At 47.7% G+C, this 17,806-nt stretch overlaps 2 protein-coding genes across 2 annotated transcripts in view; one reads left to right on the top strand and one right to left on the bottom strand.

Moving 5' to 3' along the window:
- The window catches only part of Tbxas1 (thromboxane A synthase 1), a 154,564-nt gene extending 145,944 nt beyond the window's left edge, over positions 1 to 8,620 (top strand). Inside the window, exons 11-13 of the mRNA XM_015493771.2 lie at positions 4,107 to 4,244; positions 5,412 to 5,574; positions 8,261 to 8,620. Of these exons, the coding sequence (XP_015349257.1) occupies positions 4,107 to 4,244; positions 5,412 to 5,574; positions 8,261 to 8,335 (376 nt within the window). The 3' untranslated portion in view covers positions 8,336 to 8,620. The remainder of the gene's footprint in view (positions 1 to 4,106; positions 4,245 to 5,411; positions 5,575 to 8,260) is intronic.
- Positions 8,621 to 11,723: 3,103 nt separating this feature from the next.
- Positions 11,724 to 17,806, bottom strand: part of Parp12 (poly(ADP-ribose) polymerase family member 12) — a 52,619-nt gene continuing 46,536 nt past the window's right edge. The window contains exons 9-12 of the mRNA XM_015493888.2: positions 16,546 to 16,621; positions 15,247 to 15,377; positions 14,243 to 14,394; positions 11,724 to 12,872 (exon numbers count right to left, since the gene is read on the bottom strand). Coding sequence (XP_015349374.1) covers positions 12,547 to 12,872; positions 14,243 to 14,394; positions 15,247 to 15,377; positions 16,546 to 16,621 — 685 coding nt within the window. The 3' untranslated portion in view covers positions 11,724 to 12,546. The remainder of the gene's footprint in view (positions 12,873 to 14,242; positions 14,395 to 15,246; positions 15,378 to 16,545; positions 16,622 to 17,806) is intronic.

Below are 17,806 nucleotides of genomic sequence, written 5' to 3'. Positions count from 1 at the left end.
TGACAATTCTTGGTTAGTGATCTGAATGAATCCACTTGGGCACAGTACCACTCAGCTGACCGCAGGCCTCTCCTGAGGTCTAGTCCAGCCAGGCAGGAGACCCAGCCACTGGACGGGCGGGCCCTACTAGCCAGCCTCCAGTGGTCAAAGCTGATTCTGGTAAAGATGAAAAAGCACAGGTGCCAGGGGATGGCCTGTTTTGTCCCCTTTGGGACAGGTTACAACTTCACAAACCCCTGCCCTGGTCTTAGTGTGGGTGTTTGCTACCATCCCAGGCACATGCTCCTGCATGAGTAGGTCAGGATCTGAATAGGGTCTCCTTCCTGGCATCTTAACTATTCCAGTCTTAAAGGGAAACTTAAAACAGAGGAGAACAGAGAGAGGAGCCTCACATTTGCTCTTGGTTTCTTTTATGAGCAGGAGCAGGGTATTATCATAACTAATGTAATAATTATATTTCCTCTAAGGTATTTAGGTAAGCTTCAGGGCAGAGTGGTGCACACCTATAATCCCAGGTGGCTGAGGCAGGAGGATTCCAAGTTCTAGGCCAGTCTTGGTAACTCACAGAGACCCTCTCTCAAAAAATAAAAAGGGCTGGGCGGGTGAGGGGGGCAGATTTGAAGTAAAAGCCAGCATAGAATTATTTTTAATTTTTGAAGTGATTATATTACCAAAATAACTTGCTTATACTTTAAAAAAAATAAAGAAGGATCCAAAGGAATCCTTCTTTGCCCGAGTCCAAGTCCCTTGAGAAGACACTAGTACAAGTTGAGGCATTCTTCCAGAAATGTTAGATTCGTACGCAAACTTCTATACTCTACCCTAAAAATAAAACAAATGGCATTATGCCATTGCCATCAAGCATGACAACCTGACCAGACCTCCTCCTCTCTAGCAGAAGCAGTTATCTGCAGAGAGGCAGACAATGGAGAACCCCAATTTCCTTTAGGTAAACCTCACAGGACTTATAGAGCAATCTAACTCACAGAGACAGAAAGCACAAAGGTGGGTTCCAGGGACTGGGGGAGGGGAAGGAGGTCAGTAGTTAATGGGGACAGTCTCCCTTGGGGACTATGAAAAGACCTGGCAGTAATGGTGGTTCAATAGGCATGGACTTAATGCCACAGAACTGTGCACTTAAAAATGGTCCAAATAGTAGGTTTTATGCTATTTATATTTTACAATAAAATAATAAATAAATAAATAAATAAATGAGTAAATCCAACCTCACCAGGGTCAGTTCTGGCATTAGAATATTCCAGAATTACCATAGCAGCTGACTCATCAGCTTTGAGGCTGTTATAGTCAGACACCCTCATGTTCTGTTTTAGGGATTAATATGCAGGAGATTTCCCACTGATTCTGGGCACTTGGTGGGGGGAGTCGGGGTGGTACAGAAATGAGCAGGGGTAGGCTGGCAGTGGGGAGGGATGTGCATCCCTGAGATTCCAGTCAGGTTGGGGAAACAGGCCTCCTCTACAAGGGAAAGTGTGTTGGAAACCAAGCCTTGACATGGGCCGTGACTGGCACCCCCACCAGCCCTCCTGTTAGGAAACATCGAAGGTGAGGAAGTGGGCTTTGTTTCCTTACTGTGGTCCATGCCTAGTAAGGGCACAGTGATGCACACCTATAATCCCAAGGTCTCTGTAAGCTACTGAGACTGGACTAGAACTTGGAATCCTCCTGCCTAGTAAGCGGGCTGATGTTGAACTCAGAAAGAAACTTCTAACACCATATTCCCAGAAGTAGCTGGGAAGAGGGTGGGCAGGTGGGAAAGGGCAATGTGATACAGAGAAGCTAGTGGCTGTGACTCCGCCCTTGTCCTGAAGGTTTTGTCCCATCTTTTAAAATTCCAAACAAAGTATGGCCAGAACTCTTAGAAGCTTGTGCTAAACCAAAAATCTAGAATTCTACATTTTTGTAATCCAAACTGAGGAAATGAGAGGTTCTTTGGCTTTCCATCTCAACTTTTGTTTCTGGGAAATTCTAGATCTAAAGTGTAATAGCATATTCATTTAACAGGACCTCAGAATGAGGGCATTATATAGGGTTTAAAGTCAGGCTCCAGAGGTTTAAGGTGAAAATGATTGAAATGGGGCTGAGTCTAGGACACAACTGTTTAGGGGCTGGTAGCTATAGGGAGGCGAGGGTATTAAAGGGAGGCTTGATAGTTGACACTCCTCTGTTTTATCTCAAGTGAGCAATCTATTGTTCTGATAGGAAAGCTGTTTGCCCAGATAAATTAGTTTGCTTTACTTTCTAAAGCAAACAGTGGAGTTATTTCTTGGTATAGTGGCTTATCTTCCTGGGCAAGAATTTTCTGGAAGAGGCAGAAAGACACTTTGACCCAAGGGGCGGCCATGCTCAGCCCCAAGAGTAAAGTTATGCTGCTCCGAAACTGGAGGCTCCATTCTCAGGTGCATCTCTGTCCATGTCGAGCAAGGCAAAGCTTCCATGAGCGCTGTGCTGGGTTGTGCAGCTGCTCCTGTGTTCTTGGGTAACGGGAGCTCGGTGTAAGAAACCGAGGTGAGATAAGGACACTAGAACTCAACCTACTAGAACTCTTCAGGACCCAAAAAGGGCCTTCACAGGCAGGCTCATGGAGGAGGCCCGGGGTCACCTTGGGGTATGGTCTCACTAGCCCCAGGAGCTGTCCATAGACCCTCAGCTCAGCCCTCAATGTAGCCTGAGGTGGCCCTAGTGCCCCAACCTACTTCAGGCCTTAATCCCAAATGCTCCCCAAAAGGCTCTCACTGCACCCCAAACTGTTCCCAGTTTTCCTGGGTTCTGATCTCCTGCTTTCTTCTCCTATTCATGGCTCCATTACACCCACTGAACTTGACATTCAGCTACAAGCTTCACTGGCCACTAACTTTGACTCCAGTCTCCACTCTGGGGCCACACAGCCTCAGACACCTGGGACCCCTGCCCAGCTCCAGGGCTCTCTCCTAACAAGATTGACAAGCCACTCTGGTTGCTGCCAGAAAACTGGATTGGAAGAAAAAAGACCAAGCTCTCAATCAAGGAGGAGGAGGCAGTAAAATGAGATCATCCACTAAGTAAGCCTCACGGCAAATGTGCAGAAAGGGCAGAGTCCAGAACCGCTGGAGGAGAGCCAGGAGGGGAGGTGGGCGACTGTTGCAGCGGTTCTGCTCACCTTAACTTTGAGGAGCCTGTGGAACAGCCCAGGAGAGAGGTCTAATCTGCAGCTGGAAATAGGAACCTGCAGTTTGGTTTGGGGCTGGGGAAGGGGCCTCAGGATGTAGCGGAAGTCATGAGTGTGGGTGACATCATAGGAGACACCAGGTATAAGAGGTTGAAGAATCAGAGGAACCTACTAAAGAGAGGAGGGGAAGGAACTCCTGTCACGCAGGAGGAAAACCAAAGCAAGTGATGTCATTAAAAATCAAGTAGTAGATGGAGAGAGGAAGACAAGGAAGAGGAGGAGGAGGAGGAGGAGGAGGAAGAAGAGGAGGAGGAGAATGAGAAGGAGAAGGGGAGGAAGAGGAGGAAAAGGAAGCAGCTTATTTTTCAACTGTTCTGTGAGTTCAAAATTATTTCCAAAGAAAAACCAAAACAAAGAAAGGTGCAAGGAAAGAGTGGCCCAGGAGGCCGAGGAAGAGGAAGCCGAAGAGTACCCACCAAATGGTCTTTGGCAATCTCTGCATGAGGACCGTCTGCTGGCGGGGGGAGGAGACAGAAGCTGGACAGTGGGCTAGGCAGTGAAACGGAGGGGACAAAGCAAGGGGGTGAGCGAGGACAGTCTGAAGAAGCTGAGGGAGAAGACAAGAAGGGGAGGAACTGAAAAACTACCCTGCACGCCTCTGCCAGGAACAAGCCCTTGGAAGGCATCTTTGCACCCCCAACCCCAAGCACACAGAGGGCGCTCCACTGCTTCCTTGATGGATAGACAGAGGGGTGGCTGCGGGCTTTTGCAGAAAAGGCCAGGCACACCTGAGGAGCCTGGAGACTAGAGGCTCCTGGGCAGTAGAGGGCTCACGGGATGGGGGCTGGGCCTCCTTCCCCTGCCTCATTCCACACCCCACATTGGCTACACCGTCTGCTGCAGCCCACCCACCTGCAAGCTCTCTTGCCTATCTCTGCAGGTTCACGCGGGAGGCAGCGCAGGACTGCAAGGTGCTGGGGCAGCGCATCCCCGCAGGCACCGTGCTGGAGACAGCGGTGGGTGCCCTGCACCATGACCCCGAGCACTGGCCGGACCCTGAGACTTTTGACCCTAAAAGGTGAGCACTACCCTGTTAAATGGGCCCTGAGCCATGTTTGTGGGATTGAGACTCCTCAGCGGAGGTGACAGAGAAAAGTGCAGGCAGTTGTCCCTCCAAAAGTCAAAGGTCATGACAATTCAGACATCATTTGTAACATTTTAAAATGCCCCAAGTTGAATCCAGAGATTTGACATTCAGCAGCGATGCACGTAAAGAACAATCTCTTCTATTTGTTCAAGCAGGACGCAGGGTGTGGGGTGGTATTTGAGTGTGCACTGGAGGGAAACAGTCGTTTCAACACAATCCTATAGTGTCAGCTAAACTTCCCTGCCATCTACATTCATGAGACCTGGATCCTCCTCCTTTTCCTGACATGGATTTGGTCCATTATCTAATTTCATTTCTAGATTCTGTGATTTAAAATGCCCAAGCAGGCCTCCACACCCTGCCACAAGTCAGAATCAATCGCTAGCCCTCCCTTTGCCATCTGCAGGAGCAGAGCTGGCCAGACAGCCATTGTGTCTTCACCTTTAATGGCACCATCTGGACCTAGCCCAACTGTACAACAGGGTCACTAGGAAACCCTGGGCAGTGGGATCTAGAAAAATTATATCCCACTGCTTAGCAGGTCCTAGAAACACAGTTAAAGATCAAGAAATACCAACAGCACCCAAGTAAGAGGTAGTAAGAAGCAAGTTGGCTGTTACAAAACGTGATGGTCCCATAGCTCCACTGGCGCAACACACCTGGCAAATGCTACAATTTGGTAGCAGATTCAGCAATTCCAAGGAAGGACCTCTGGTGTCCAAATATCATAAGTCCCAGTGATTCAAATTTCAGGTGGTCAGATCAGCAAAGCCAGTGTGGTAGGGGAGGCAACTGAGACAGCAGGATAGGCCCTGGGAGGTCTGTAGGGAGCACAGTAGCTGGTGTCCAGGGACTTAACTGAGGAAGGAGATGGGTGATGCCTCGTCATCCTCTGGCTCCAGGTCAGGACTGCGATTTACCACTTGGATTCATTTAGTTCCCAGAGCCTTAGGGAGAGTCCTGCAGGAAACCATGCAGGGGTTATGCCTACTTGGGGTAACGGGGGCTCAGATGAAGGGCTGCTCAGCCAGAAGGAGGGACTTCAGATGGAAGGGAGCAGGTATTCGGGCCAACACTGACCTTCATACTGACTTTCAGGTTCACAGCAGAGGCCCAGAGGCAGCGGCAGCCCTTCACATACCTGCCTTTCGGGGCCGGCCCCCGGAGCTGCCTTGGGATCCGGCTGGGGCTGCTGGAGGTCAAGCTGACACTGTTCCATGTCCTGAGCAAATTCTGCTTCGAAGCCTGCCCTGAGACTCAGGTGAGGGCCCACTGTTCTGGGGAGAGGGTGTCACTCCAGTTCTCTGCACCACAGCTAGTCAGCCAGGGCAGCCTCAGGCTGTGTGTGAGGGCTGGTGCTGGCTCCTTAACCTCCCTGGGCCTCAGTTTCTTGATCTGTAAAAGGGGGTGATGAGAAAAATACCCTCCACCTCTCCAAGTGAGAATCTTGTGAGTTAATACTTGGGCTTGGACAAAAACCTGCCTGTAGGGGCCCCGTGATGTGTGAGCCCTTGAGATCACTGCTCTGTACACTCGGGCTGGGCCTCCTGTCGCTACAGCTCTTCCCTCCTCAGCAGAGAAGCCAGATGATGTGTGCGTGGCTGTGAAATGTTCCACCTTTGAAGGGTTTGGGGTGCGTGGCTTGTCCTGCACCTTCTCTGGCTCCCCCAACGCATTATAGTCTTCTCTGCATGGATGGGAAGCAGAAGGGCTTCAGTTCCTTGGAGGATGTTCCCCTCCCCACTGTACAGATGGTCACTCTCCTGTCCCCCATTGCCTCAGCTCAGTCCCTGTCACACGTGGTGACACACATTCCCCAGCAACATATACCTTCACTCCTGAAGTTCCAGTGAGGCTCACAGACACTGCCCTTACCCATCTGGGACCTTCTCACGCCTGCCCCTACCTTCCCATCCCTGCCTCCCTCTCACCCATACTCTAGGCCCAGAGGTAGGCCAGGAAGCTTAAATCACCACCTTTTGTGGTAGGTTTTATTATTCCCATTCTTTAAATGAGGAACCAAGTTCAAAGAGGTTAAGTGACTTTCCTGAGGTCACACAATTGGACTGCAGACTCAGTAAGGGCAGGGTCAATGGTACTGTGCCCAGTACCCAGTACCCAGCTGCGTGTCAGGCCATGGCACTGTTCACTCATTCATTCAACAAATTCTAATGACAAATGTGTGACTGGCCAAAAAGAAGGTGGGTTCAAACCTAGAACCTTTACACTCCCAAGTGCTCCAGCATGACATCAAGCTACCTCCCTGCATAGCAGACTGACTCTCAGCACGCGTGGTCCTGCCACCAGGAAACCCTTCTGCACAGCTGCAGACTTGAACAGGCAGTGTAAGGGGACTGATAAGGACACAGTGACAGACAATAATGTTTCCAGATCTGGAGACTGGCAGTGCCTCTGACACACAAACTGGGCTAGGCGGGTGTGGAGGAAGATGGATTTGGCTGGGGTACACAAAGACTGAGGCCCTGCAATGAAAATATCCACCAAGGGCTGATGGTAAGGGTGGAACAAGTGAGGGGTCAAACTGAGAGGAAGGACAGGGCATCTGATGGTCTCAGTATTCTAGGGTCAACTACTTCCTTTTTGGGGCTTTTCAGACACAAATATCCAGATCAATGTCCAAAAATACATCCCTCAGCTCAAGAACCAGCCATGAGGGCTGGGGTTGTGACTCAGTGGTAAAGCACTTGCCTGGCATGTGTGAGGCATTGGGTTCGATTCTCAGCACTACATATAAATAAATTAAAAAAATAAAGGTCCATCAACAACTAAAAATAAATAAATACTAAAAAGAGAACAAAAACCAGCCATGAGACCCCAGGGCCTGCTGGATCCATTCTGAACCCATTCTAACTCACTCTGAATTAAAGATGAGCCTGAGCCCACCTTGAAACTTCCCACCCAACGTTCTACCCCAAGAGGGTTTTGCCCTCGGACTACTGCCCCACCTTGAACATCATCCCTCCTACCTCCTCTAAGAAATCCCACTCCCATGGCTTCACCTTCACAGCCCCACCCAGTTCCTCCAAAATCAGAAGCCCTCTCTGATTTTTCCAGCCTCAACCCACTTCTCCATTTTTGGAACTCCTGTTTCAAGTTCATCTAGACCCATGCTGTGCCTCTAGCCACATATGGCTATTTACGATCTAATTACTCGAATCAAATCAAAACCTCAGTCCCTTGCATGACCATATTTTGGGTGCTCACTGCTCAGGTGCAGACCATCTTGTTTCTTGGCATATACCCTTTCTCCAGCCTGACACAATCCTCAAAGGCATCCAAATAGGCCTAGCTGGGGCCTCAGCACTGAAACCTAGTGGATCCTTCTTTGCTCTGAGGTTCACATCAGCCACTGAATCCTCATTTTACACACACTCCAGGAGTGTGTAAATTGGCTTCTTTAGTAGTTCTTCGGGTTTCAAAACCCCAATCCATCATGGCCTCTGCCTTTGAAGTTAGACATGGCAAAGTTTTACGAACATCAGGGACCACAGCATGGGTGAGCAGAGAACAGCCTGAAGCCACTATCCCCAAAGAGAGCAATGAGATGTGAGGGGACCGCAGGGATGGCAAGAATAGTGGAAGACTTTACTCTCCATGTTCTAGTCATGTGACCGTAGATATGTTGATTGGCATCCTGAAACTGTTTCTTCATTTGAAAAGTAAGATATTACTACACCCTAACCAGATTTCTTGGATGGATAAGTGCAGGGCCTGATACGCTCCTCATTTGTGGCATTTTATTCACCAGAAAAAGGGGATGTTTTAAAAATTTCATTAGTGGTGTGCTGCTGGGGCCCACGCCAGGCCACAAGAGACAGATTTGTTAATCTCAAGGAAATCTCACAGACCCTGCTTCTGGCCCAGTTCCAAGAAGTTTTCCTGCTTACAGTTAACTCTGATAAATATTTTCATTTCCTCTATTTTAGGTTCCACTGCAGCTAGAATCAAAATCTGCCTTGGGCCCCAAAAATGGAGTCCACATCAAGATTGTGTCTCGCTGACACAGAAGGTGTCTGGGAAAGGAGGGAACATCTCATGGCTACAGTATCTGCAAACTGGTGTTTTATAAGGGCACCACTAAGTTCTAAGAAAACCCTCACATGGAAATGCCAATGTTTTAAAACACATCTGGCATGATTGAGAGGGTGCCTGGTATGCAAGTATAAAGGAGGTTATTTATGAGGTATTTCCTACATGCTTAATAAATATTTGTTGTACTTGGTTTTGACACTGCCAACGGGGTTTAAACCACTGATTTAAGTAAAGATTGTGGATAAATAAGTGAATGTATAGTTTTGGCAAAATGACTGAGAACATGGTGTTTTAAAGGAAGTCCTGGCCTCGGACAAGAAGGATTCTACAGTTCAGGGAACACACAGAGCCCTCAGGTGAGCCTGTCCTGATGGCACTAGAACAGAGCTTTTTCAGTTTCTCATGCATTGTGCAGTTTTGGAGAGTGAATGATATTCACATACACTCAAATTCAAAAGCACTCCAAAGCTCTACTATGCTTTGACTTTTCTGGGTAGAGTCATACCAACTTTATTATAAGTTTCCACAGATAAAAAAAAATGTGGGCTGAAATATCCTTTTTCTCTTAATGGACATCAAATCTTTTCTTAATTTTAATCAAGGAATCAAAATACAGAGGTGAATTTTAGTAAAAATAACGATTGTGTTAGTGAGGTCACTTTCAGCAAAGCACTTGCCAACTGAATCCCAGCTCTGCCCTCAGAAGATGTGTGGTTGCTGGGCTTTTCCCCTCCATGTGCCTCAGTCTCTTCACTTATAAAATAGGGAAGCTCCTCTATTCAACATGTGAGCAGCTTGAAGGGGCTGAACATGAGAAAGGAAGGCAGCCTTAAAGCCAGGCACAGTGGCCACACACCTATAATCTCAGCAGCTCAGAAGGCTGAGGCAGGAGGATTACAAGTTCAAAGCCAGCTTCAGCAACTTGAGACCCTAAGCAATGTGGTGAGATACTATCTCAAAACAAAATATAAAAAGGGCTGGGGATGGGGCTCAGTGGTAAAGTGCCCCTGGGTTCGATTCCCAGTATCCAAAAAAAAAAAAAAAAAAAAAGAAGGAAGGCAGCCTTATTCCCTATGCTATCTCAGTCCTATAAATCACCACTGCCTCAACGGCCCCAGTTCTGGGAGGCCCAGGCCAGACGGACCACATGACCCTCTCCACACACCTGCTGTCACCACTTTTTCTGGGTCATCCAGACTCTACAATGCCTGGGCCTGGAACTCAAGACTCACTGGAGAAAACCATAAATTCCTGAGGACCCATCCACCTCCCTCACTGGCCCCCTAACCCCTAAGCACCCTACTGCCACCTCAGAACCTCAACCTGCAGATCAGCCCAACTGAGTACTCAGATTCCTACTGGAGCACAGTCCCTACAACCTGCAACTCTGGCCCTGTGGCCCCAGCCAGGCTCTGGCCCTGCGCCCGCAGCCCATCAGCTCCATTGGGCCTCCCTCACCTTCCATGCCCAGGTGGTCACCATCTGCTCACACAGTGAGTGTGCTAGAATCACTGGAATCTCAGACTTTATACTGTTTGAACCCCATAATCCCTGGTCCTGCTTAAATCCCTCAGTTCATGCCTACCATCTATCATGGGGCAGCAAATGGCAGGGACTGAACTGGTTGGATCCTCCATGCAACCATTCACTATATTCCAACTGTGTCCTCACAAACATCCATGATCAACTCCTCCAGCTGAGATGCCTAGATCCTACTATGCCTTAGCACCAGACATCTTCAGAGTTGTAATCATTCTGGCTCCTTTCCATCATAATGTCCACCCTCTCGCAGACCCATCAAAACAGCTCCCCTGCATCCACCAGGTTGTCCACATGGACCATGCCCTTCTCTAGTGTTGATAGTCCAAAGAGTTACTCTAACTTGCTTTCTCAAAGGTCACCATATCCAGTGGCCTCTCTGTTCTTCATAGCTCACTTAACTTTCCCAGCGCGTATGACTACTTCCCACCTTGTTCCTCTGGCCATTCTTCCACCCATACTCCCAAATGAGCCATTCCTGATTACAATTACCCCTGGGGTAATTGGGTGGTTAAGAAGCACAGAAGTGTTCTTTACATTCAAGCCTTTATGTTCAAGGCAAGCACCTGATCTGGTGCCTCTCTATGGCCCCTTCCCCCACTACTGTAACAAAGACTTGGTAACCAATGACAGTCAAAAAGCAATGAAGGAGGCTGGGGTTGTGTCTCAGTGGTAGAGCACTTGCCTAGCATGTGAGGCACTGGGTTCAGTTCTCAGCACCACATAAAAATAAATAAATAAACAAACAAAAGTCCATCAACATCTTAAAAGGGGGGGGGGGGGCAACGAAGGAACCTTCAGGATTAGTCAGGCTGTAGGGGAACATCATTGGGGGATCTGAAAATCACACCACATGCAGCCATGTGGCTGGCCCTGCTGGTGATTGAGGTGGAGTTGCTGGTCCTTTTTCTGGTCATTGAACTCAGCTCTTCTCTGGCTTGATCTATCACCTGGGTAAGGTTGCAGACAGCTGCAACACTGCAAAGATGGGGAAACTAATTAGCCTTGGATCTGAATATCACAGGACAAATCAACTGAAGCGGAAGCACCAAGTCAGGATTGAACTCTTCTCTTGGGAGGCTGCCAGCCTCTCTGCCAACTTGGCCAAAACCAGCCAACACCCAGACACCACAGCATGCTCTGTTCATGATGCACAGGATCAACAGTGAACCTGGGTTTCGTGGGGCTGAAACTTTCTGTAGTAGGGGAAATAAAGGAATACAAATATGAAACTTTTGCAAACTTTACCAAAACCCACAGTCATGTGACTATATATTGCTAGGGCCCTCCTAAGGCCTTGGAAGTGTTCAAGCAAGGGAGAGGCGCAAACCTTTAGCTTTGTGATTAAGTCCATACACAGCCCGATGAGGCCAATGACAGTTCTGCTGGACCCAGCTAGGGACTGAATTTTGTTTCTTCTCCCAAACCCATACATTAAACCCTCACACCTAAGGTGATGATATTGGGCAGTGGGATTTTAAGAAGTGATTAGGTCCTGAGGGTGGAGTGAATGGAATTTGTGCCCTGTATAATAAAAGGCCTGAAAGATCTTCTACCATGCAGGTTACAGTAAGAGGGTGCCACCTGTGAGAAATGAGTTCTCACCAGACACCAAAATCTGTAGGTACCTTAACCTTAGACTTGCAGCCTCTAGTTGGGAGCAATAAATGTCTGTTGTTTATAAACCACCAAATCTATGGAACGTTATTACAGCACTCCAAAGGACTAAAACAGTTCCCAGTATTCAGAAAAGAACCTGGTACCCAGCAGCTGTTCAATAAAATAGACACAGAAGAATAAGCTCCAGTCTTCATCCACTTCAGATAAATAGTCTTTTATTTCCATACTCTCATGTGACATTTGCAGCACTGGTATTCAACCTCATTGGGACGTAAAACCCACACTTGGAGATGTCCAATGTGCTTAAGGGATACAGATATGGGCATTTACAGGCCAGGCCCAGGGGTCGGGGTACTCATCCACATCTCCTGCCAGGGTGGCTATTGTTTCCTCTGGATGACTGCTGACCCCACTAAGACGAAGGAAAACCAGCAGGGACTCGACACCACACAGGAGCCACTGCTCTGACAATATGACACAGCTCAACCAACAACAGAGCCCAGGAGCAACAGCCATAGAGCTGCTTGGGCTGGTGCCAGATCATAAGGCAGATGTTGACAGAGCTGCACCAGGCCTGTCCTGGGTCCCTCCACACACTCCATTAGTCCCCACACAGCTACAGTGCCTCTGATGAAAGGCAAAACAGAGGTCATGAGACCCTGAGAAATGGAATCATTATAGAGATAGAAACCCTTAACAATTAAAACAAATCCATAAAACAGTGTCTATAAACTCTGTGTCTGATGCCAATAAGCAGCAAAGTCAGCAGAGTAACAAATACAATATTAACACATTATTAAAAAGTAAAACTGGGCTCACCTACAGTCACTTCTGGCAAATTCACGAGCAAGCCCAAAAATGACCTAAAAGGGAAAACTATTACCAGCAAGGGATTAAGAATTTAACTTCATTGAGAAGCCAACATTAAACAACAGTTCATTAAAAGTTTTGTTTAAAAAGAAAAACATCCTGAACAGCTCTTCCAAAAGAGATGAGCTGGCCTGGAGCACCCCAGCCGCCCTCACTGCCGGCTGCCAAATAGGGAGCCCAGGGCAACAAGGAAGGAGCCACTGGCAGGGGGTTTGGAGGAACTGGAGTACTGGATGAGGTACTCAGGGTAGGCCTGGTGCTTCTCGAAGACCACGAAGATGGTTGGGTCAGACATGCTGTTCACGCAGCTGTCATAGAAAGCATTGCTCTGGCCTCCCTTGGCCGGGGGACGGACGAAGGAGGCATTACCCCTGACGAAGTCGCCCACCAGCACCCGGGCCAGGAACATCGTGTGGGTCTGCGTGGCAGATTTGCTGTAGTGGTGAGAATATGCGGCATCTCGAGCAAAGTAGCTCCCTGAAATGACACACATGGGCCCTGGTGGGCACTGGGAGGACAGGCCCACAGTCAAGAAGGGGAGAGTAAAAACCTGTTGGTAGATGTCACTGTGGGAATGGGCAATCCCAGGAGCCTCTGCTCTCTCGACACCCTATCTCCCTGCCCCTTTTCCTCTTCACCCTTTCCCCTCATGAAGGGACATGCATCGACATGTCAACACCTTCTACATGGCAAGGCATCAGGGGGCTCACTTAACTCGGAAAGAAAACTCCTTCCAGTTCTGAAACCATCAAAAATCTAACAGTCTCCAAGCACAACATTCTACTTAACTCCTGAACCTGCTTCCTCGGCTTTAAAATGGAGCTACCCCACCCAACCTCACAGGCTTTGTGGGGAAAGTGAATGAGATTCAATTCATGAGCCATTCTGCGGCCATCAGCAGCCCAACATACAACTATGAGCCTTGTCAAATGGGAACCTGGGCTGGAAGCTGCCATCTCTACTTTGGGATTCACAAACCTACCCCTGGCTCTTGTCCATCTTAGCCCCAGAATAGTCACCACATCAGACTGAAGTTTCCTGAGGGATAATCGATGGGAATGAAATACGAACTGCAGGTTATTATACTTCTAAATTTGGTAACCACACTGTGGTTCTGTAAGACAAGCCTTCCTGATCTTATAAAGTATTAAAGGGTGAAGGAATACCATATATGCCATCTACTTGCAAACAGTTCAAAAAAAGAGGAGATGATAAAACCAACATGGTAAAATGTTAAAACTGATGAATGTAGGTAAAAAAAAAAAGTAGGTGAAATATATGCAGGAGATTATATAATATATGTATGTATATATTCCTGCATATATATTTTTTTCTTGCAACTTTCCTGAGTTTGAAGTTATTTCCAAATAAAGTTTAAAAATAACTAAGGGCCAGGAAAACAGATAACTTGAACAATAGCTAGAATGACATTACCATGACACTGTAAGGTTTTCAGGTTTCTATGACATCATGAAAGCATAGTCCAGTGACCTCATCGGGGTAAAAAGGTGTCCCCTCTCCTCTTCTGACTTTGTCACTACCTCCCAGGGCCTGCATTCCACAGGGAAGCAACATCCTAGTAGGGAGGGCTGCCCTGCCACATCTTAGGTTGAGCTCTGAGCTATACACAGAGGAGTGATAGTCAGGATACTGCAGGGCAAGGGAGAGCATCCCCTCAGAGGGCCATGGTATCCCCAGAGGGCTCAGGGGCACACCCTCAGAGGGCAGGTGACCACTTCTTGCTGATTAGACCAGCTCATCAACCTAGGCTTGCTCCCTCCTGCCCTCTAGCAGGCAGCCCTGCGACGAGGCGAGGCATGCTGCAGTAGAGGCCGCCCTCGCCTTACCCTTGCCAAAGGAAGTGCCGTGAAGACCACAGACCCGCCAGTCAAAGTTCTGCTGGCAGATGGCATCCACGAAGTTGGTGCTGGTGCCATGGAACAGCTGCCTCTCATCCACTTCCTTCCCTTCATTTCGCTTCTGCATCTGCCCTTTTTGCCTAAAATCGCAGAAGGATGCATGTTGGGGCAGAGGGTTCTAGTCACCAAATATAGTCTATTGAACCCCTGGAAATGCATTTGCCAAGATAATAGAAGCATCATGCGACCAGATTAGTTGTGGGTTTCCCTGGCCAGGCCCAGGAGGCTCCTGCTATAGGCCAGGGAATGGGAAAGAAGGTGGAATGGCCCCTGGCAAAGAGCAGAAGGGAAACTCCCCTCCCTCCACAGTTCCAGGCTCCAGAAGTAGATCTCCCAGGAAAGCAGGGCCACCTGAGCAGAACTGAGTTTAGGAAGCTGGGAAGTGGAGGAAAGCTGGGAGGAGGTTCATCAGTTGGGGTCCAACCCTCTCCCCTCTACCATGACACTGTACAGATCACACTGTCCCTGACCCATATGGGGACAGATTCATATGCCCCAACCTTCAGGGAGACCCCCTATAGTGTTTCATCCCACAAAGGGAAGTGCCAGTGCCTAAGAACATACCAGCCCTTATGTGGAAAATGAGGTCCCTGCTCTGTGGCCATACATTAAAGTTTCTGGGACTGAGAGCAGAGGTGGGCCATCCTATCCCATCCTGCCAATCTTCATGGTGGCAGAATGGACAAGGGTGGGAGCAGCCTTTACTACCAGTTATGACAGGAACAAAGTCTAAGCTTGGGAAGCCTCAGTATTCTCAGTTCCACAGTGGGCCACACCGCCACACAGCTTGAGGATAAGGAGACAAGATACCCAGCACCACTGGGTGAACAGTGCTACTGATTTTCCTGGAGACTCAGGAAAATGCTGTTGCTAAGAAGGTAGCAGGGTGATGGGACAGAGCCACCAGCCCACCAATAGCAAACCCAACACACCACTGGTAGACTTCCCACAGGGCCAGGTTTTGGACTCGTTCAATCTTCTGAACAAAGTAGAAAGGTAGCGTGCGGTTGAAGAGGTTCCAGACCTTTTGATACTCTTCTGAGGAAGAACTCAGGATGATCCTCTGAAAAGGGACAATATTTTAATATGTTATTGTCAAAGTGCAAAATACAGATGAATCCCCTCCTAAGACTGCTAGGATGTAAGAACAGCAGAAGCAAGTCAGCCAGATAGTGACAACCATGCTCCCTTCCCCTCGGAGAGGGTCTCTCCAGGCCTGAGATAGCTGCAAATTATGGTCATTTCCCTCTTGTTTACTGGGAGACCAGCATGAAGAACAGGTGCATGTTGCCTAAGCCAGCCACTCTAGGTATACGCAGGACGTCCCTGCTCTTCTATATGCAGGCCAGAGACAATGGATGGACTATGCAGCCTACAAGAGCTAGTATCAATAAAGGTGTCTGAACTCCTCCAGTCCTTCCACACGCTGCCTGCACTTGCTGGTGTTTGCCTGGGCTTTGTGTACGCTCCAAGAGAGAAGCTCTCCCAGGACAGGGCTCATCATGTTGGAAAACATGTCAGAAGTCGGCCCAAGGGTTCCATGTAGATGGGGCAGTGCAGAACATTACTCTGAGTACTCCACTGTGTTCAGCACTGCTCCCATCAGAGAGCAGGCCCATACTGAGCTACTGAACTGTCCATTCTCCTATTTTCTAGCATCTACTGCTTTTCCCCTTTAAATATCCGTGCCCTCCCTGCGCAATCCTCCAGGCGTGGTGGCGCACACCCTTAATCCCAGGAGCTACGAAGACTGAGACTGGAAGATCACAAATTCAAAGCCAGTCTTAGCAACTTAGGCCCTAAGCAACTTAGTGAGACTCTGTCTCAAAATAAAATATAAAAAAGAACTGGACATGTGGCTCAGTAGTTAAGTGTCCCTGGGTTCAATCCCTGGTACCAAAAATAAATAAATAAATGCCCTTTAAATCTTCCCCTCATTTTTCTTTTCTTCCTTAGTAAAACTGATTTTTATTAACCAAGGACAACTCCTTATTTCTGCCCTTCCTAACAAATTGCACAACTCATTCTCCTCCCTCTACCCTGTACCCTCTCCCCTCAGAGCCACAGCCATCTCCTGGGTAGTTACTTGGGCTTAAAACTCCCTGCAAAAACAAAAACCTATTTGTACCTCTGCCCTCCTGCTCTCAGGAGCCACAGCTTCGCAGTGCAATCTGGCCACATTCGTCCTCTCTATAGAACCCATCCTCTCCAGCCCTACGTGAGTCCCATACCTTAAAGCCTGGGTCCGGCAGAGCTGAGGGGTCCCAGTAGTCCGGGATGCTCTTTGGGCCTTGAAACGTCACACTGCTACAACATGTAAACAAAACCATTTAGACATCCTTCAACAACCAAATCTATCATAGGTAGTCTCCACTACCGACATCACCAGTTATGAGTCTCAGCATATTTTAAAAGCCAACCCAATGCAAGGAGGCACATAACACAATATTCACACTGTGGGAGTACTTTTATCTTTGCTTTGGTGGCCAAACCTAAAACAATCAGTCCCGAGAGATACACTTCTCACCTGTGTCCCAATAACCACACAAAAGGATCACAGCACATGAGTAAAACAGCACACATAGGCCACAGCCTTTAAAAGCTCCAAAGACTTTTTTCTTTAGAAAGCCTCAATGATGTGTAGTTGACATTAAAAAAAATTTTTTTTAAACTTAAAATTGACACCAAAACCCATTTGGCAGTAGACATTTAACTGAACTGGTAAGAGACTACTTGTGGTTTCTATTCATCCTTCTTAAAGTAACAATACACATTCTTTACTGCAGTAATTTCAATGTGCCAAATTATAGAGTGCCACATAATACAGGCACCACATTACCTTTCTAAAAATAAAAATAGACAAATAAAAGCAGTTCTAAAAGACATATGGCCCAACAGGATTAGGAACTGAACTGTGAAACTATGATTCCAAATCATTCTCCTTAAGTTTCAGAATGTGCTGTTTCCCACAGCAGATCTACCTTCTGTTTTGCTGGCATGAGACATGTCCCTTCATTCTAAGCCTCAAAGAACTCCCACAAATAATCTTCCTAGGAAAATGGCATGGTTTAAAAATAACTAATCAAGGTCCCACCAGCAAGCATCAGCCAGAAACAGACACACAAAGATTTAAGATGATGAAATTATCAATTCATAAAACAACAGTTATTCTTCCTATGTTTAAAAAATAAAAGGCAAACTTTAAAAACATATGCAAGAAAACCATTAAAAGACCTGGAACATCTACAAAAAGAACCAAACAGAACTTCTAGAAATGAAAAGTAGACTCCCTGACAATGAGAGCTCAATGGACATGCTCAACAGCAGATGAGGAGAGAGAAGCACTAAGCTGAAAGATGATGAAAGAAACTGGGGAAGAAACTGAGGCACAGAGAACAGAATAAGAAGGCCTTGCCACGATCTGGTCAGAACCTGAAGGAAGCTCCAGACAGGGAGGACAGAGCAGAACGGACTAGACACCAACCAAGATGA

This window comes from Marmota marmota, unplaced genomic scaffold, assembly GCF_001458135.2.
Source record: "Marmota marmota marmota unplaced genomic scaffold, marMar, whole genome shotgun sequence".
Taxonomy (NCBI): Eukaryota; Metazoa; Chordata; class Mammalia; order Rodentia; family Sciuridae; genus Marmota; species Marmota marmota.
Note: the sequence above shows the minus strand (reverse complement) of the source record. Positions and strands in the feature narration are given on the sequence as shown.